The following is a 21,147-nucleotide window of genomic DNA, read 5'->3' as shown; positions in this document are numbered from 1 at the left end:
AGGCATGGTCAGTGTTTTTCAGGTGGGGGCCCCAGCTCTGTTTGCAAAAATAAGCAATTAGAGAAAAAAACAGGCAGTTAGGTACTTCAGGATTTCTAAATGAAGACACCAGCGTGCCGCCTGCATTGTTTTTTGTGGCATCAACAGAAATTGTGTGCATCCCTGCCTTTGTCCACCCAGGCTGGCTTTGCCTTTGGAAAACTGTGACTGTTGCCAGTACGGCATCCAGAAGTGATTAAGCAGATTTTTGAAAGAGAAGTCCGGTGAGCACTTACTAAATTGACAAACGTTACCTCTTTCTCAAGCCAGAAAGCCCCGGGTTCGGGGATAGTGCTGGACCTATTCATAGCGCAGCACTGGTTTCAGCCTTGGAAGCAGGACCCGGCTATATTTGGTGCTGTATTTATATGTGTGCACCCTGCACATGCATCAGCTGTGCAGTATGGCAACAAAATCATATCAGGTAAGTAGTTTCAGATCCCACCTTCATTCAGCCTGTCATTCAAGAAAGAGTCCCATAATGAAAATTGGGATTTTCTGCTTTGAGGGTGCCGCCAGCTCCCATCCCTTCCCAGTACAGGGTCACAGGGCTGGGACATGAACTGGCTCCTTAGAGTGCTTGTCAGTTATTATTTTAGCTCATCTGCAAAAGGAGATGTTGGTGCAGTGACGACGATGGGCAGGACAGGGATTTTGGAAGTTTTGGAGCAGCAAGTTGGGTTTCTAACTTCAGGGCTTTCACTATGCTCAGATTTGCCAGCTGCAAATATCGATAGTCTTGCCGTCCCTTAAAGCAGCGAAAGCCTTGCGATGGAAGGCATCAGGCATCCTTGCAGCAGCACCCGGGGGAACTGATGAGGCTGTAATGTGATTAGTGCCTGTGACCCCGAACACCACCGCCGGCTGCATGCCAGGACCTTTGACGTGGGAGCCCAGGACAGGGACACGTCCTAACTGCGGCTGACCCGGGGTGGGGGGGCTTGTTCTGGCAATAAAGGGTGGGACATCCCAGATGTCTGGGAGTGCCTGGCAGCAGGTAGGGAGCTGAAGCGGGGGCTCCTGTGTTCGAGGAGAGGGTGGAGAGGGGCTTTGGGGGGTCGCCAGCCCCCGTGCCCCTGCCCAGAGGCAACTCCAGCTTTCCTCCTCTCGCACCGCCTTCTCCAGATCTCTCTGTTTTCTGGTAGATAGGATTAAGCCTGACCTTTTGCCCCGTCTTCGGAGAGAGCCAAACCTCTTTCGAATCTAATTATTTTCCATTTTTGTTTAATTGTGCACATCCTGCCTCTGGCTGAGAAGGAGAGCGGCTCCTGCCCAGGCTGGGGCAGGAAAGGGCATCCACGCTTGCTGGCCGAGGGCATTTGGATCAATGCTTCATCTTTTGGCATTGTGATTTCAAACCCCCAAATCTCTTGGAGGTCCAAGCCAAGTTTCCCAAGAAGCAGCTCTGACACCATCCTGTGTTTCTCCAGTGGTGACCTTCATGGTCAGCCCCACCACCGTGTGAGGAAGAGGAGTCCAGCCACGGCCACCTGCCTCCCCCATCCTCCTCCTTCTCCCCTGCACTCAGGTTGCCCTGGTCTCTGCTTTTTCTGCATGTATTTTTCTACGTAATTCCTATGTACAAGTGGAACTGACTTACTTTAGCAACGCATTGCATGCCTTTTTTTAACAATCTTTTGATTTCTTAGTTTATCTGAGCCACTGCAAAGTCCCGCAGCCTCTCTCCAGCCGGTGCCAGGCTGGGGCTTGGCTGTGCCAGCCTGAGAGAGCTGCCGAAGTGCCCCGACAGCAGTGATAAAACCAGGGGGTATAAGGGAAGGGGAAGGGGTGAAATCCCTCTGCAGGAGGAGGAGACGAAATAACATGGATTTTCACCTCCCAGGCAGCCAGCCAAGAAGCAGGAGAGAGAAGAGACAGATAAATCAGACTAAGCATGACACAAAGCTTTGCCTGCAGCAGAATTACATCTGCATATGGAAAACAGGGAGATGCTCTGGTGGGGAAACGCTCAGGCTTCACTTGGTGCAAGAGAACTTTTCAGTTGGTCTGAGGAGCGTTCCCCACGCGCAGCAGGTGTTGTGCGCAACCGGTAGTGTTTCAACATCAAATAACCTGGCCAAGCAGTTTGTCCACGGTAGGTGCTAAATGGCATCGTGCTGTGTCCGTGTCTGGCATCCTGGTGCTGGTGGGTCCCTGCATCGGGACTCAGAGGCGGTTGCAGGAGAGGTGGTGAACAGTGACTTGTGTCGAGCCTCAGCTGGTGCCATTCACAGTCATCCTTGCAGCACAAATCTGCCTCCATCAGCTTTGCAAACTGATGATCCGGAGTGATGTTGACTTCTGCACTCTGGATTTACAGAAAAAATAGCGATAGCAATGAGAAATAGTAATTAGACAGGTCTGTGGCCAAGACCACATGTTTCAGGGGAAAGCAAAGGCAAAGCTGTATAGGCTGTTCTCACAGAGAAGGCATTATCCCTAATTCCCACTGGCAAGTGAGGATGGGGAAAGCAGGGATGGGAACCCACCCACTGCAAAGGATTTGGGTTGTATTTCTCCCTGCCTGCAGCTTTGCCTGTGTGCTAGGTCCCCCCCAGCCGGTGGGGTATGTAGTGAAAGGCAGGTGCCATATCGACCTGCCAATGGTTGCATCCACAGGAGGATTTAGAGGCAATGTCCTAAGAGCTTCCAAAAGTAAAGGGTTTTTAGCTCTAAGGCTTTCCCCTTGCATTCTCCCCCAGTACCTATGTTTAATTATTCTGTGCAAAGCAGCAGAGCGGCTCCAAAATGTTTTGAGGTTGCTTTGGTCCAGTATACCTGATGCTCAGTGGGTAGAGCGTGGCTCAGGGTGGAGAGGGTGCATTTGAATCCCCCAAAGAGTGGCTTCAGTCCCACTGCGCTTTTGGCAAAAAATGTTGGTGAGCTGGAAGGGCTCAGGATGGTCAATTATGACCCAAGATAAAAGTTGCTTTGCATTGCATCAGAAGGTGTATGTCACGTACCCGCTGTGGAGTGGACCTTGTGTTCTGCTACACTCATGTCTTTTTTACAACTTCACTTAGATTGAGCATTGCTTTTCCAAATCCTGTTTTTTAGTACCAAAACAACTTCACAGCATCTCCACGGGAATGGGAGGGCACCTAGAGTACTGAAATTCCCTTTTGCTTCTTAGCAGATGAAGTAGTTCTTTCTCTACCAAAGCCATGCCAAATCGTGTCCCTTGCACCTCTTGGCACAGCAGCACGCGATGGCTTGGGCATGCTGTCGATGGGGTCAGGAAGCAGCTCTGGAGGAGGGGTGGGTCTGCAGAGAAGTAAATACCACTGCAGAAAGTTCCAGCGAGAGCCGTCAGCGTTTCCAGCAAGCCATCTAGTGGCTTCCTATTAAAATGGTTGCACACCTTGAAACTGGGAAGGTGCAGCTGGAGGGGTGAGTGCTGCTCACTGCCGCGGTTGTGTCGGGGAACCGACATGCAGGGTTTGACCCTAATTGGGAAAAGGCCCTACTGTAAATAGTCCTCTTCTGGGTCACGGGCTGGTGGGGTGATGGAAGGGTTGGGTTAGCTGCTGGATGGCAGCATGGGTCTTCCCAAGAGCAAACCTGATGGGTGATCCTACAGATGGACATCCAGATCTTCATTTCACTGGTGTGGCTTCAGTTACGCTAACTCAAAAACATATGAAGGATGTAGGGATAATCAATGATTTAGAGCAGCTTCCTCTACAGTATGGATAGGAGACAGCACACAGGGAGGGAGAAAGTAAAGTTTTGGGGTTTTTTTAATAACATGAGAACTCGGGGTATTTCACTTGGTGAAGTTTTGGGCAGTGTGTTTAAAGCAAACAGAAGGAAGTCTCTTTTCACCAGACAGTTCAGTTGTGGCACCCTTAGGCACAGCCTGCTGCAGGGACTGGAAGTTTGAAGGTTTCATAGAGGGGTTTGGTAAACGCTGGAGGAGAGACTGACCTGGGGCTGGGAAGCATCAGTTGGGTGGTCTAGGTAGGTCCTGAGCTATCCTGGGCTGGTGTTCGTATAAGCTGTTCAGAAAAACCTCCAGTGATGGAGATTTCACAATGTCTATGGGCAATCTCTCCCAGCGTGTCACTGGCTCTACCTGTAGAAGGTAGTTTCTTCATGCCCAACCTTCGTTACCTTTACTGCAATTCAAACTTATTACTACAGTCCCCAGGAGACATGGGGAGCAGCTTGTCCATGCTGGTCTTCACCTCTCAGACAGATGACAGGCTGGCTAGTGCAGTTTTTATGTGCAATATGGCATTTTGACTGATGTTCAGCCTGTGATGCTTCATGACCCCGGGCTCTTCCCCGCCTGGTACTGCACAGCAATTTGTTCCCACCTGCATGGAGATGTTTGCACCTACTTAATGCAGTTTTTTTTCCCTGACTTTTCTCCAGGTCACAACATTGTTTGGTTTCTAATCCAGTTTTCTGGAGTTGTTTTCATTTCTGCTAGCATGATACCTGCACGTTGAACACATTTATCACATCACCCGTATCACTGATGACATACTGAGTAGTGTCATAGCCGGGACAAGTCAGCATATCCTCCCAGTCTGACGGTGAATCACCAGTAACAACTGTCTCCATATGGTTTTCTGATGAGTTGTGTGCCCACATTAGAGTAGTTTCGCCTGAGCGTGTTTCTCTGGTGTGCTGCTGAGGAAGCCATCTGCGGCAGCACCTAATGAATATCAAGATATACGGCGCTGACTGCTTCTCCAGCTATTCACAGGCCAGTTACCCTGTTGCAGAAGGAAATTAAATTGTTCTTGACAAATCGGTGTCGGCAGTCACTTATCATCTTGTTATCTTCTAAGTGCTTACAAATAGGTTGTTTCATTATTTGTTCCATCAGTTTTCCAGGAGTTCGAGTGAAGTGACCAGTTGGTAATTCCCTGACTTTTCTTTTTGCATATTTTTAAAGCTAAACCCTATGTTTGCTTCTTTTCTGGTCTTCTAAAACCTCTCCTATCTGCCATGAGCTAACAGAAGAACAATAGCTCTGCGGCTGCTTCAGCTGAGCCCTTCCCTCAATACCTTTGGGGCAGCCTATCACACCAGGCTGGCGGATGGACCAACACCCTGGTTTGGGGTTATTGCACTCCTGCTGGGACGCTTCTCCCCTTCACCCTCTGTGGCTCTTGCCTACAGTAGCTCATTTGAATCTTGACCTTTTCCATTTTCCAACCAGTGCTTTTAAAAAGTTAGGTTTATCCACAAAGTTTTTGTGTAGTATTTTGTGTAATCTGCAATGATGTGGAAAATTTGGGCCAAGCCCTGACTTCAGTTAACATTAGGACAACAGCAGTGGAGCTACCTGGCCACAGAGGTGTGTGTAATTCAGCTTTCTGAGTGATTTTCAGGAGTGTCTGGTAACTCTCGGTGTCCAAGTCAGCACACCTCGTCATGACCCCCTGGCCTGGGAGATGCTTAGTCAGTGGCATCAGGCATGCAGGCATTCCTCTGGTGTGTCCTATTTACCCTGCCAGGGTCTATTTATTTCTGTTTGACGATTTCTCAATTCTCTTTTTTTTTCTTTTTTCTATTCCTTCAACAGGAATCATTAACCAATGGCAACAGGAATCCAAGGATAAAGTGATTTCCCTATTGTTAACCCACCTGCCTTTACTGAAGCCTGGAAACATCGAGGCAAAAGTCGAATACATGAAACTCTTGCCTAAAATCCTGGCCCACTCAATCGAACACAACCAACACATCGAGGAGAGCAGGCAGCTGCTGTCCTACGCCTTGATACACCCTGCCACCTCCTTAGAGGACAGGAGCGCCCTGGCCATGTGGCTCAACCACCTGGAGGACCGCACGTCAGGTGGCTTTGGCAGCCAGAGCAGAGGTCGGTCGGATTCGGTGGACTACGGGCAGACGCACTACTATCACCAAAGACAAAACTCCGATGACAAACTCAACGGATGGCAAAACTCTCGAGACTCGGGCATAAGCGTCAGCGCTTCCAGCTGGCAGGACAAAAACCTGGCGTGCGAGAACGGCCATCTGCCCCTCTACTCCTCCTCCTCCGTCCCCACAACCATCAATACCATCGGCACTAGCACAAGCACCAGTAAGTACCCACGGGAAGCGCTGGGGACGGCCACCTGTGGCCATTCTTTACAGCACGGTCCCCCTCATCCCGCTAGAAAATATTGCTTTGCTGTGGTTAGCAGAGAGTCTAGGTTCATCTGGGCCATAGAAAACTCCTGGGTTTTTTTTCTTTCCCCTACCTGCTTTTTTATTTCCTGCCTGCCTTTTTTTATTTTACTTTTTTTTCTCTAGTCCTGTGGGATTTTAAAGACCTGACAGCTGGAGAGGAGGGAAAAACAGCCAAGAAGCTGCAAGAGCAAAAATGTGTGTGAGCAAAAATCGAAGGCAGCCCCTTTTATTTCATGTAGCTCCATCTAGATTTGCACTTCATATTTTAAGAGTTCCTAAACCGAGCAGGGAGCTGATGCTTCATATTCAAAAGTGACCTGGGAGACTTGATGCAAGTCCAAAAGTGACTGGGGACTTATTGGGAGGAAATGGGATTGGGGCCCTGAAGCGCAGGCATCATTTTTGGAAGCAGGGCTGGGATCCACAATCTTCAGGGCATATCTGAAAACATTCCCTTGTAGCTGCAGCACATAGAGGTGTGAAGCTGGTGATGATCGAGTGGTTTTGGATGCACGGTCCTTGCTGGTTTTGAGGAGAATTAGGTAGCTCTTCCCTGTGGAGGCCCTGCCAGGCTTTGATGGGAATGGTAGATGGTGCAGAGCCCAGCCCAAGGCTTGGACACTCAGAGATGCTGCAGAGCACCATAGCTGGGGTTTTATCCCTGGTTTTATGTGGAGATGTAGTGCAGCTACAACTGTTTTTTAAAGCAGCCGTTGATGACTGCGAGCCATCCTTGGGAGAGGAAGAACAAAGCCTCTTCTCAGTGGGGTTCTGGAGCTCCTGTGCCTGCCCACTCCCTCTGTGGGGGGCTGTCACGCCTGCCTTGCTGTCACCTTAGGTGACTGCCACCATCTCACCGGCAAGGCTGGATGTCCTCCTTTGCTTTGGGACATTCAGGAGGTCTCTCTCCACAATGCTTGGCACCTCCCTAGACACAAGGGACGCAGAGAGCGCTTCAGGGAGGAGAGGCTTCTTGCGGCAAGGGTGATGGCTTCTCTATCAGCGTGCGGAAACCCACAATTAAATAGCTGAAAGCTTTCAAATGGTCACTTAAGGCTTCTGGGTTTTTCTCTCTCCTGTAATTGGTGCATTTTTTAGGTGATGTATCAAATCAATGATGATAAGAAACTCAGCTCTGGGTTTATGACTGTAGCACCATGGTCCTTGCCTCTGCAGTGTCCATCCTTGCAGGCAGTGCTGCCTGCTCTGCCACGTGGGGATTTGGCAGAAGGGTCTCAGCTTTTCCACTGACTCTGAACATCATGCCCATCTCGTCCCCCATCTTTGAAGCCCCGGCTGCTGCTGCCATGGGATTGTGTGAGGTTCAGCTTCTGGGTCCCTGTGCTGCAGAGGAGAGCTCTTTCAGGGTGACCAAGCTGCAAGGGAAAGGTTTAACAAGGAGGCAGGCTGAGGTGAATCATGAATGTATTTGCAACTGGTCTGGTAAACCTCTCCAGGGATGATTTTTTGGCGGGTACTTCCTTGTGTTTTTTGCATGCCTGGCGGTTCGGAGGCTTTGCGTGCCAAGGAGGCGGTGGGAAGAGGTGGCTTCAGGAGGGATCTGGAAGCAAGGAGGTCTGATGGGCACAGCAGGTTATTCACTGACAGTGGCTGGAGTTCCGCAAGATGCGTTAGGTCTTGAAGAACGCTTTCCAAAAACTCCTTTCTGTTTCTTCGAGCCTTTTTGTGCACAGACTTACCCCGTAGCAGAAGTAGCGACCCACCTCTTGCCCAACAGGGTCCCCAAGTATTAGCAGAAGGTGCCGAAACCTGGGCAACAGCTGAATTACTCAGCAGTGCCCAAGCTGCCATACTGCTGACGTTTTTCCTAAATTCTCCAGAATTAGATGTGCACAGCATTGGATCAGGAGCATATGTGGGTCTGTCAGCAGGGGTTGTACAGCCCTGCACTTTACCCTGATCTTTTGCTGGAAGACCACGTCTCTCCTCCATCTCTGCCGCTTGCTTTGCTGCAGCATCCTCTACTGTAAGTCCCAGTGCGGCAGCCCTTGCCCAGTCCGGTCCTTCCTGGCATCCCACAGTGGCTGCCTTTCATGGCACTGGGGCAGCTCGCTCGCACCATCTTCCTTTGAGCTGCAAGGTTTATAAGATTTACAGAGTCCCCACTTCTCCCTAAGGGTCACACTGGGGTCAACACATTTCTAAGACTAAGTAGCTTTGCAGGGGCATCTGAACACATCTTCAGCCCAATCTACTCCTAAATGTTAAGCTGTTGTAACTCCTGCTAACGTATTTTGGTGTCAGTATTTTCAGACAACCTGTGGGCTGAGCTGGAGATGACCTGACCACACTTCATGTGTTAGTTCATAGGCTTCCTTAATGCAATATTTGCTCGGACCCAAGCACAGTAAGTCCACAGACAGATGCTAAAAAATAAACATGGCTGTCAGCCTTTGTCCCAGCCACTTGAGTCAATCAATATGTCCATTAATCTTTTATTCCAAAGCAGAGCCCTCAGACCGTTACCGTTTGTTTAGGTTTTAGTGTTATTATTTTTAAATTCTCCCTCTTACTTGGAGGCATTTATCTAGACAGGGGCTTAATCCAGCAACACCCTGCAGGGCACAGCCTTCCCCCCCCCCATCCCCGCAAAGGCACTGCCTGTTCCTGATGGAAACTTTGCCGAAATGGGGCAAAGTCTTTCCTGGAGGAGTAACGGGGTGATCTTGCCCGAGGTACTTTTTTCTGGTTTTGTGGCATAATTAGGTGTAACGCTATTACGGCCTTGGGTTTAAATATGGATAGGTGAATCTCATGTGACAATTTGCTTTGTGCTGTCCTTGTTTCAATCTAGACCCAGGCTTTGAGATTTGATTCAGGCTTGGTTCATCTCCAGCTCTCTCTCAATGGTGCTGGCTGGTGTTAGCCAAGGTTTGAGGAGATGTTGCTGGAGTTCTCCGGCTTTTGCAGGACAAGTTTGGAGCACTCTGAAGGTGTCGCTCTGGATTTACCACAGTAATGGTGGTTCAGGAGTGGGACCAATGTCGTAAGTGATGGGTTTGGGTCTGGAGCGATCTGAGGGTGTGGACTCACCTGAAGCAATGGAAGTTCATGCCCATCCACTGCATCACCATAATGGCTTCGCTCTACTTTCTCAGCCCATCCAGCAGAGCTTGAGCTGCAACTTTTAACCAAGCTTTAGCGTGTCAAGAGTAAAGGCAGCCTTGGTGTGGGCTTGGGAGCGCAGGTGGCCAGAGCTGCTCCAGCCACGGTGGGACAGGGTGAAGCCCTGAGCCCCAGCTCCGCAGACAAGTCAGGTGGCAGTTGCAAAATGCCCGGGTTGCACAACACCTTTGCAGTGGAGACAGCCTGAAAACTCTGAAAGGACAGAAGAAAGTGGCTGGCTTTCGAAGCTGCAGACCAACAGCTTCTTGGGTGGGGGCTCCGGCTCCTTCCTTTCCCCTGTGTAATTGATTCCGCCAGAGCATGATCTGATGGCATGCTGGTTTTGGTTGTCAAATGCAAGTACAGCGTAGCTTAACCCTGTGTTTTCCGCCTGCTCAGAAGGGAACATATGCAGAGGAGAAGGAGGGTCTGCTGTTAAATACACTTGTCCAGCACTGAGAAGGTGGGATGCGGGTACACTGGTCTGAACTGGGCTGTAAGGTCTGCGAGCAAGAAATGAGAAAGAAAAGCACAAGGTTTGATGGGAGTAATAGCAACTCCAGTTGGCAATAGCAAGCCTGTTGAACCACAGCTAAAAAGGTAAGGATTTGGTTCCTGGCTCTGACATCCATCTGCTGGATGAGTGTCTTGGTCCTCTGCTCCCTGTATATAACATGGGGATAACAGTATTACTTCTTTTATCAAGGTGTGGTGAGATTTTCCTATGCTCTTACCTCTGATGTAGTGCCAGGGCAGTTAAACTCCCCATGGAGAGCAGGTTCACAGAATCATTAAGGTTGGAAAAGACCTCTAAAATCATTAAGTCCAACCATCAACCCAACACCACCATGCCCACTAAACCATGTCCTGGAGTGCCACCTCCACACATTTTTTGAACACCTCCAGTGATGGTGACTCCACCACCTCCCTGGGCAGCCTGTGCCAACGCTTGACCACTCTCTCCGTAAAGAAATTTTTCCTAATATCCAGTCTAAACCTCCCCTGGCACAACTTGAGGCCATTTCCTCTCGTTGTATCGTTAGTTACTTGGGAGAAGAGACCCAACACCCACCTCACCACAACCCCCTTTCAGGTAGCTGTAGAGAGCAATGAGGTCTCCCCTCAGCCTCCTCTTCTCCAGACTGAACACCCCCAGTTCCCTCAGCCACTCCTCATCAGACTTGTTCTCCAGACCCCTCACCAGCTTCGTTGCTCTTCTCTGGACACGCTCCAGCACCTCAACGTCCTTCTTGTAGTGAGGGGCCCAACACTGAACACAGTGTTCAAGGTGCGGCCTCACCAGTGCCGAGTCCAGAGGCACGATCACTGCCCTGCTCCTGCTGGTTCCCAGGGGCAAGTCTCTGCACAGGGGCAGAAGGTCTTGGTTTTACTGCAGGAGCAACAGTAATTTGCCCCAGACCTAGATGTCGCAGGCTCCTTCTGGCAGAGAAGCGAGATCTCCTTACACCAGTACCTGCGCAGAAGAAGAGGCAGATAAGTGCCAAGCACTTCAGCCAGGGTGGGTGTCTCCAGTTGTCACCCTGCCTGGGGGACAGGAGCTCTGCCCAGCCTTTGTATGGGCTGTAGTGCTGCCATAAAGCAATGGCACGTCAGGTTCCCTGGTGGGAATGGCCACGGAGAAGGTAGGCAGCGCTTGATTGTACTGGATCCTTGTGTGTCTAGGAGTCTATCTCCTGTCTGTCCTTCCAAAAAGAGGAGGAGGTTCCTGGGCTGGTAGTGGTAGTATCTGACCACATGGCCAGTGGTACCCCGCAGTCCTGTCCTTGGGTGAGCACCCAGTGTATCCCTGGTGTGTGTGCCCTGGGTCACTTGGAGTGGCACCGATACCTGAGGTATGGTGTGAGTGGCAGCAGGGGACAAGATGGTGGTGTGCACCACAGGTCATTGGTGGGTAGACACAGTCAGAGACCTTGCTGTGGAATATCCTGCAGAGCAGAAATCCCAGGCATTGGGACTGTGTTCATACAGGAGAGATGTCGCAAACCCTTTGGGATTTCCCTGTCACTGTGCTGTCTGAGTTTCCTCGCGAGTGAACAAAGAGGTCCTTGGACCAGCAAAGCTGTTTGCCAGTCTGCAGCCACCCTTCTGCTTCTGCATAAATGGGAAAGATGCCGGGTGCTCAGGCCTGCTCTACACCCTTCCCATGGGACCCTCTGCCAGAAAACTGATGTTGTTTGTCTACAAGGAGAGAGAGAAGGTGAGCAAGCAGTGCAATGCAGGAGAAATACTTACCTATATAAGCAACTTGTCCTGAAAAAGAAAAATCTCTTGTCCAGGAGCTGAAGAGAAGGAGTACATCAGCATAATTCCTTCCACGCATGCCAGTCTGGATCCATGGCTCTCCCCTTGCACCTGCCACCCCTCAAGAAATGCTTACATTTTAGTCATGCTCAGGAGGCACCAGAAAGATGTACCAGTGATCAAACTGCCCGTACCACAAGAAATGTAGAGATCCTGGTGGCAGCAGGACACGCTGCAGAAGGAAGGACTGTCCCATAGACTCTTATGTGAAGGTCCCACCAGGGACTGCTGACTCTGGGGTAAGTGCAGTGCCAGCTTATGGAGACCCTGCCATCCTGGGCAGGGCTTTCTGTTGTGTTGCTCTTTCTCAGAAGAGACTCAAATTCCAACAATTCCCCACGGGCAGATCTGCAGCTTCTAAACTGTATGTCAGCATGAGTGTGCGTGACGTGACTTGCTGGATTTTGCCTACATTTGCCCCAGTTATGGCCTCCCTAGTGAAAAAGCAGTTGAACAAGATGGTGGAGCTTTTTCCCAAGTCATCAGGGAATTGAGGTAGAAGAACCGACACCAAGAAAGCATTTGCCATGAATGGAGTGTGGGTTTCCTGACTCTTCGTCCCCTACACTGTTGTGCACCAGCTCATCGCCTACCACTGGAGACGACACTGTCAGTATCAGCTTGATAGCAGGACAACTGCGTGTTTTAACCCACAGGACCACCCTAATTTGTGCTGGCTTGATCGGCATCTTGCAAGTACAACACTCTTCTCTCTGTAGATTTGCTACGACACCTGAAGGGGATAGTGTGTCTGCGGCGTATGTTTGACTTACGCAGAGCGACACAATTCCTCCCATGCAAAGTTAGCAGAACACGCCGTTTTGCTTGCTCAAAAATAAGGAGTGCAAAAGTCTTAATAACGTTACAACAGCGAAGCAGACAAATGTACTGTTCTTGCCGGGGGGGATTAGCTTTGTACTTAGGAATTGCCTTCAGAAACCTGTTCCTCAGCTGGCTGTGCTGTGTGCTGAGACTTGGCACCCTGGCACTCATCCTGACAGATGGGGACACCTCTGATGTTGTTTGCTTTTTTTTTTTTTTTTACTGATGGACTGAGAAAAGCTCATTGGCCTTGAGCTTTTCAGCGGTGGTAGACAGGGGCATCTGTTGTCTTGCTTGTGCCCTCTAGTGTTGTACGTAACCGTCGGAGCACATTTCTAGGAGTCACCCACTTTGCCAGGGTCCCATTGCTACAATATCTTGCTAATTCTGTAGCTTAAAAACAGTCATTGTACAAAAAGATAATGTGTGAGCAGAGTTGCTTTCTCAAATCCAGAATATGCACAAATGCAACAGCAAGCAGGACTGAGAGCGAGGACAACATAGAATCATAGAATCATTTAGGTTGGAAAAGACCTTTAAAGATCATTGAGTCCAACCATAATCTTCTACTCCAGCTCTGAACAGCAGATACAGATCTCCTTCCCCCCCTATAAATTCAAAGCCCTTGGTCCCTGGAAGATACGGTCCACAGCTCTTTAGACCATCACTCAGCAAGGAGATTGACAGTCACCTGCCCTCAGCTTGGAAGCCATCAAGCATTGGAGATGTTAGAGGTGGTGGAGGACAAAAGCAATGGCCTTTTGCGGTCTCAGCAATGCTGGGGGGAATCTGCTACTGCTTTGAGTGGTCATTGCGGAACTGTGTTTTACAGCTAACGTCCCTTCCCGCTGTTGAGGCCGCTCCATCTGCCATGTCCCTTGCCCTCCGGTTAGCAGGGAGGTGTCCAAAATCAAAACGGAGCAAGCTGTGCCCATTCTGTGTGAGCTGGTGTTGGCCAGGTTGTTCTTAGTTGATGGGCCAGCTACGTGTGCTCATCCCACCAACAGCCCAGCTCTCGTGCTGCCCAGACCTGGGCTCCAAGCAGGGCAGCCAGGTGAGCCATCCTCCCTGGGACCACGGCAGCCCCTGAGGTGGTGGTTGGCTGGTTGGGTGCAGGGAGGGAGACTGCTCCCCCCGGTCTGAGGGATCCGGGTGTGCAGCAGCAAGATACGGGCTGGGAAAATGGGTTTGTCTAAATGAAAGAGATCAGGGTAGCACCATCATACAGTCCAAGTAACAAGTGATAGAACGAGAAGAAATGGCCTCAAGTTGCACCAGAGGAGGTTTAGATTGATGTTACGGAAAATTTCTTCACCAAAAGAGTTGTCAAGCTCTGGAACAGGCTGCCCAGGGAAGTGGTGGAGTCACCATCCCTGGAGGTATTTAAAACACGTATAGATGTGGTGCTTAGGGACATGGTTTAGCGGTGAACTTGGTAGTGTTAGGTTTACAGTTGGACTGAATGATCTTAAAGGTCTTTTCCAACCTAAATGATTCTGTGATTCTGTGATCTCTGCTGTGCATTTGCTCACAAGGGCTCAAGGTGAAGATGCTTGAAGACATTTTGGCAGGAAATCGGTCTGGCCCTGCCTTCCGGACTGTCACCTTTTAGCATCCGTGTTGCTGTGTTCAGTGTTTCCTAACACAGTGTATTGAAGTGTCTGGATGGACTCTTGTACTCGAGCAACAGTCAGAACCTGTTCTATCCTTGAGACCTCAGCTTATCTGCCCCGGCGCTTTCTGTTGCTCCTGTGAGCCTGTTTTGGCACGTTGCCTTCACCTCTTTGCTCCCAGAGGTCCTCTCTTCTCTCTGTGTCTTTTGCCAGAAAGGGGGGTGGCCAACATGGTGCTGAGGTCCAACCTGCAGTGCATTTCTGTGGGGGTCTTAGGCTGTCATCGAAGCTAATCAGCCTTGCCTGTTGTCTTCCCAAAGACCACGCTCTGCAGTGGAAGGAAAACAAAGTGGGGGATTTACACGGTGACACGGAGGAACCCATGGACCCTCGCGGAACGCTTGGCTTTGGACGTTGTCCCCAGGCCAGCATCTGGGAGGGTGGCTCTCCCGTTCCCGTTCAGCGTCGCTCGTAGGGGATGCACAGCCACGCAGCCTTCGGGGCAGGCGCAGTTTCTTGCCTGCGGTGGATGCCTTCGGGGGGACGCGGTTGGCTCTGGGGGGATGCGGTTAGCAAAGCAGAGCTGATGTTACCCCAGGCATCAGACAGCACAGAGATGGAGGTGGGGTCCTCCCCGCCGTGCCCGCTCTGCTGCCACGTGGGAGCAAGTGGCGGCGGAGGGTGTATGTGCAGCCCGCGGCAGGCAGCACTTTGGGCTGTGCGCCGATGCTGCTGCAGGCGAGTGTCGAGCGAGTGATGGATACCTGCTTGCCAAGCAGCGGGAGCAGGCAGGGGAGCGAACGCGTTTTCACGTGGGCAGCGAGCCGAATCTTGTGGCCCTGCCTCTGCTCGGCCCCTCGTCAGCCGTGGTGCTCGGAGGCAGAGATGTCACTGAAAGGCAGAGGGGTCCTACCGCGGTCCCAAAGCGAAAGAAGGGGAGGGGACCTCGAGGCTGGGCTCAGGGGTGACTTGCACCAGGTCATGCCATGGGCGGCACGTGAGCATGCGTGGATGTCACCGGTTGCTTTTGGCTGCTGGTAGGTACAGACCGGCGCAGGTGCTCCTAACCCAGCCCTCGCGACACCAAACGATGCTTCTAGGCACTTAGATAACCCACGTCATCTGGCCTGCCGTAGCCCTAGCAAACAGCCCTGGTGTTAGGTGGTCAGTCTGCGTGGCTGGGGGATTTTTTTTTCAGCGGGTGACACGTGGCTGTCCCCGAAGAGGGCATGTCACACATGCATCCTCTGGGACCGCACCGTTGCTTCCTCCAAACCTGGGTACGTGCACAGTTTGATCCTTGCACATCTCCTTTACAGGGCACTGCTCCCAAATTCACATGCCCTACTCACAGAGCGATGGCTCCGCAGCTTCCTGGCTGGAATGAGGCCACCTAATTTGGGAACCTCTATTCCAGCAGCACCCAGGGATGGTCCCACCCTCTCGGCTTGTGAAATCCCGGTGCAATCACGGAGCGTAAGCACTCAGGGCAGGGACTGCATGCCCTGGTTTTGCATGGCTGTTAGCGCGTTGCTTGTCCGTCGGCGGTGGCAGGTAGGACACCGTCCTTGACTTGCAAGTCGAGGTGGGGAGAGCTTGAAGCTTGCGGCTCCAGCACCGCCTCCGCTTTCCTTACGGCAGCCTGTGTGTCTCGGGGAGGGGTGTTAAGAAGCAGCAGCAATGTTTTTTTGCGTTATCCTACGGTCCTTGGGATTCCTGTCGCCAGTGAATCATGCTTCTGACCTGGAAGCAGCGCAGAAGCCGCCGGCGCAGCTGATTGATGCTCTCCAGGCATCCCCAGTTAATTCTCTCAGACCACTCAGCAGTCTCCCACGTCGGTTGACCAGGAGGTTTTGTTGATGGATGGACCCTCCTAGACCCCAGTGTATTTTACCAGCCGTGCTGGTGCCTGTCAGATACTGGCACAGACGACAGTAAGCTGTGGTTACTTGTTGCATAGGAGCTTGTTGCTCTCCCGAGGGAACCTTTGCTTTTCCCATCACCCCACAAAGACCCGTGGGTCCCATCTGCAGTTTGCATCACCACCAGAACCACCGTTGGCGTGGGGCTGGGGGCTCCAACTGGGAGCCAGGTACCCCTGGATGCTTCTCAGCACCTCCACTATTAACTTATGTCCGTAAAGTGCCTGATGAGTAATAGCTGCCTGCAGCCAGGGATGGCTCTGACCCCAGGGCTCCGAGTTGCCAACAAGCACTTTTGGGGTGTCCAGCAGGCAGCTGTAGAAGGGGAGGAAAGGTCCACGCTGGCAGAGGTGTGCAAACACCCCCTAAAGCCCTTTTTGCTCCTCCACAACAGCCTCCCAACACCCCCTTTCCCCAGCCTTCCCTCGCAACATCATGAAAATCAGATTTGTAATGTTTTCCTGAGCATCTTTGTGGGGTGAGAAACCTTTGTGGGGAGAGAATCTGCTTTCCATCGCTCATCCTTCGAAACCGTGTGACTCTGGGCTTTGGCAAGTAAAGAAATGGAGACAGATGAGCTCTCCTTTCCCCGCCATCAAACAGCAGCTGCAGGGAAATGGCAGCAGGGAGGGAAGGGAGTGCTGGGGTTTGGATTCATCCGAAGCGACTCCAGTCTCCTTCCCGACTGCACGGGGACTTGCTGTGTTCTCCCAACTCAGTAAGATGCTGCTATTTAATTAACTTTTGACTTCTGGTTTAAAGGAGCAGCACACAAAATAGTTATTTACTTCATTTGGAAATTCTTTTAATCGTTGCCATAATTATAGCTTCCTCCTCTTTCTTTTTTTTTTAGATTTTTCTTACAGGGGGAAGGGAGGGAGGGGGAATATTTGCCACTCTCCTTGTGGTTATCACATCCTTCAAATTACTAAAAGAGGCTGGGATAATAGGTCTGGTGATTATATATAGGCACCATCTGCTCCGTGGCTGCTTCCTATCAAAGTGCAGTTAGGAGAGTGCAAGAAGGATATTTTCTCTCCAGCTATATTAAGACTCTGTTTCCATCTCGGCTCCAAAGCGAAGAGCTCTGCATGCAAATGGATCAAACGCGCTGTAATCAATGGCTCATTTTTGGCAGCCCTGAAGCTGAATTTTTTATTTCATTTTATTTTCCCCTCAAGTTTGCTGTTTCATTTATTATGCAATTTTATTCGAGGCTGGTTGCTCTGCATTCTGTGTTTTCTTCTATCCATAGTCCCCCCCTCCGTTTGCTGAGCAATCTAGTCTCGTGTTAGCCAGCACAGAAATCTGTGTCATAACTCAAATGCAAGGCAATATCTGAGCAATCGGGAATGTTTCGGAGGATGATGAGGGCAGATTTTTAGGATGCGTAAGCTCTCAGTTTGTAGAGGAGGTGGGAAGCTGAGCTGAGTTAATTTGAAGCGGTAATGGGAAAGAATTAATGCATGTTTTGTGATAGCAACCGTGGCTATCCCATGGCTGCTGGGGAGGCACTGCAGAGCTCGGTATTTTGGGCAATACGGGGAGTCAGGAGGTGTCTGTGCTGGGCAGTGACTGCTCAGGATCTTTTGCATCTTTTCAAACTGGATACTGGGTTTACCCCTCAGAGACCCAGCAGGCTTTTCTTGTCTCCTGGAGCTGGTGGGATTTGATGCTCCTTGAGGAAGCTAAAGGAGAAGGAGTAAGAGATCACCAGCCCAGAGGGAGGGTGCTCGGGATGGGGCGTGTGAGCCCCTGAGAGCCCCCGAGCGCTGGAGGCCAGGGGAATTTGTCTTGTGAAATCCGGGCCATGGTGCCTACAAGAGAGGAGGACTAAATGGCTTTTCTGAATGAGTGAAAGTGGGTAAAAAGAGACAAGGGAGGAGAAAATCCCAAATACGCTGGTGAGGATGGAAAAGACTACAGTGCTGTAGCAAAGTCCTGTTTCTTTCTGGGTGGAATTTCCCTGATGATAGTTGGGGTGATAACTGTGGGCCATGCATCACGTAAGACGCGCCATGTGCTCCTGTATTTTGTCACTCCTAAAGGCACGCTGTCTCCCTGCACTCACTCCACAGATTTTTAATGACTCTCTAGGGATTATTGGATCCCAGTTTCTTGGGGCAATTCTAGAGGTTTCACATTCACCTGACTGGCTTGAGACCCTTCTTTTCTTACTCCCAGTTTCCCACAGGTTGCTTATTGCTCGTAAAGGCATGTTGTGGACATAATGTCTTCCAGCTTGCTCTCCAGAAATGGTTGTAGCTGCTAGAGGGGATTCTCCATCTGAAGGGTAACGTGTGGTAGAAGCTGATGCTGCCGGCAGTCTCAGCAGGCAGATGCTCCTCAGACCAGGGGTCTTACTAGTGGTCCATGGCTGGTGGAGGCAGTGGGAAGTGCTGGCTGCTGCCTGAGCGGAGCAGATGCTCTTGGATGTCTCCTCTGGGTAGAAAAGAACTGTAGGAAGGAGAGTTTCTGCATCCCAGCACAGTTTATCATCTGGTTTGATCCACGAGCAGGGGAGGAATTTCCCCTGGGAGCCCACTGCAAAAAATCAGTGAATTCTGGGATAATTACGGAGGCTTGGTTCAGCACAGCAGCGTTGTTATTAACGGACCGGGATTCCCCAGGGGCAAACACTGTTTTTTCTGTGATTTCTGTATAAATGTATGCAAGAAACCACATTTATTGGCCTGGAGATCAGGGTGTTGCACGGTTTAGGGCAGCACTTCCTTGCAACGCGCCTCTAATCCTCAATCCCCAACACCGATTCCCACCTCCCGCTGCCGCAGTTTCCTGCGTTCTTTTGTCTGCGAGTTAAAATCACGGTCGGGATCCACACCTGGTCTGTCTTGCTCCCACCTTGCCAGATGCTCTGGTGGGAAGCCCCACGCAAGGACCTGGCAAGCAGCTCCTGACCTCCTGCTTCTCGGCAAGATGAGCTGGGCTTCCTTCCAGAAATGCATCCCATCGGACTGCTGAAGCCACCCAGAGCTGCGTTTACACGTCTTTTGATGCAGCCCTGCTCCTGCTGCTACACAAATGAGTAACTAACAGTAACAGCAATTCCTGACGGGGCCAAGCAGTGGATCCACGCATGCTCACGCCGTGCAGGGGTTCACAAAACCCTCTGCGGTCAGCAGAGACGTCCCCTTCCCCGGCTGAGCCTGGATGGGGCCTCGCAGGCGTTGCTTGGAGAGAGCGGCAACAAACGGGTTATTGTTTCTCTGTCCAGTTTCTTGAACAGGAAACTGTGTTTAAAAACGTCATTTTTAAAAAGAAGTTTGCTTGATGGGTTTTTCTGCAGTCTGTGCTTCTTCCTAATTTCTCTGCTCGAGACAGCACTCCGCTTATATCTTTATTTTTTCCCCTAATGAGCACAGCTAGCCTGTGGCTGCTTGCATTTAGGACCCTTGTTTCATCCCCCGTGGCTTATATCAGCCCCTGATTCAGAAGCAAGGACATGGCTTATCCGGCACTGTACGAACACAGTTGAAGTCACAGCCACAAAACCCAGGGAGAAAAAAAAAAAAAAAAAAGGCACAAAGAAAAGGCTCCAAGGGTTAGGGGATGTTGTGCCGAAAAATGTTCCATCAGGTTGTGCTTCATCCACACTGGAGCCGCCCACAGCGGCGTGGGGAGCGGGTGAATGAGGTGCCCAGGAAGGAGGCTGGGTGCCAGCCGGGCAGCGTGACCCATCAACGGCTGTTTCCAAGGGTCCTCGGCACAGAAACCCTGGAAAAGCCACGAGCGTTGGTCTGCCAGCACGGAGGAGCCTTCCTGGAGGGGACGATGCTTCGTGACCGGGGTAGCAAGGAGGAAGTGGAGGAGAGGGTGGAGTTGAACTTGGCAGTTGCTTTGCGAGGGGGATTGCAGGAGCTGCTCAGTATTCCCCCTCCGTGGGGATGTCTCCAGGCTGCACAAGAGACCATGTGGCCTCAATGCATTAAAAACATCCCCACTTCCTAGAACAAATCGGGGTCAAGCTGCTGCTCCAGGTACCTACAGACCAGAAAAGGAATTGTGCATCATCGGACACTGCCAGAGGATGCACCATAACCAGCTTTGCAGCCAAGAAGAGCCATTTTTAGGCTAAAAACAAAGAAAAAATCTCCAGAAGAGTTCAGCATGCACCTTGCAGCGCTTTTTCCTTTCTCCAGCCGTGGGGAGGACATTATTCTGAATTGTAATCTGCTGTATGGGCAGTGCACTGGTCTAAAGGGTTGTGAGGTGGCTGTAAAAGTCCTCTGGGTGTCAGGGACGCGGCGGGGACTGTGCAGTGGTGGAGGGCACACCGGGACCGGAGACTGTCTGAACACACCTCTGTACCCAGCAATGGGTCTGGCTCTCGGTGGAAACGCTTGCATCAGCCCCACGTGTGTCTTGTCAAGGACTTTTTGCAGCACTTTAAGCCAGGTTTAGTGAAGGGTGCTCTGGGGCAGTGGGAAAGCGAGCACCTCATCGGCCATCGCACGCCGTGTGGAGAAAGGTCTGCCTGCAATTCCTCAGCTCCAATTACAGGAATGGGTGGCTTTTTCCTTCTCAGGCTGAAAAATTGGCCCGAAACCCTGAGAAACCACAACACAAATGTCTGACGCTGTTCCACAAGGGCTTCAGTGAACAAAAACCCTCCTGAAATTAGCCCTTGCCTACCAAAATAGGCAACACCACTTCAAAAAGGAAGAGAAAAAAAAAAAAAAAAAGCCCGAAACCCAGGGCTTCACAGAGAAAGCACTTGCAGCCTCAGAGTTTCTCTAAGCACGTTGCCGTGCCTGCCAGCCCAGCCAGTGTTTGGTCCGTGATAAAGCCGGCTTTACCTGGGGAGGTGGTGGCCCCACAGGGATGCTCCTTGCTGCCCCATCCCTGTGGCACCGTGGGCTGCATCCGCCTCCTGCCGCGGGGAGCCCTGCACGAGGGGACGGTTGCATCGTCGCCATCGCTCCTTCTCCATCCTCTTAATTTTTGTCCCCGGGGAATATTAAGCCGAGCTTGGTTTGAAGCCTGAGAGCTCTTCAGCAGCACCTCGTACATCTCAGCACCGTAAGCTCCAGGTTATTTATCACATTTTTCCCTAGGAAGCAAAACATCTCGAGCTCATCTCAAAGGCGTGATCTTTAGCAGTGACCGCCGGCTTGTGGCTGGACCCCGACCCGAGG

At 51.1% G+C, this 21,147-nt stretch overlaps 1 protein-coding gene across 1 annotated transcript in view; it reads left to right on the top strand.

Moving 5' to 3' along the window:
- Nucleotides 1–21,147, top strand: part of SAMD4A (sterile alpha motif domain containing 4A) — a gene marked incomplete at its 3' end in the record, with an annotated part of 98,369 nt that overhangs the window by 58,780 nt on the left and 18,442 nt on the right. Inside the window, exon 2 of the mRNA XM_010292135.1 lies at nucleotides 5,579–6,097. Coding sequence (XP_010290437.1) covers nucleotides 5,579–6,097 — 519 coding nt within the window. The remainder of the gene's footprint in view (nucleotides 1–5,578; nucleotides 6,098–21,147) is intronic.

Source organism: Phaethon lepturus, unplaced genomic scaffold (assembly GCF_000687285.1).
Source record: "Phaethon lepturus isolate BGI_N335 unplaced genomic scaffold, ASM68728v1 scaffold908, whole genome shotgun sequence".
NCBI classification, from domain to species: Eukaryota; Metazoa; Chordata; class Aves; order Phaethontiformes; family Phaethontidae; genus Phaethon; species Phaethon lepturus.
Note: the sequence above shows the minus strand (reverse complement) of the source record. Positions and strands in the feature narration are given on the sequence as shown.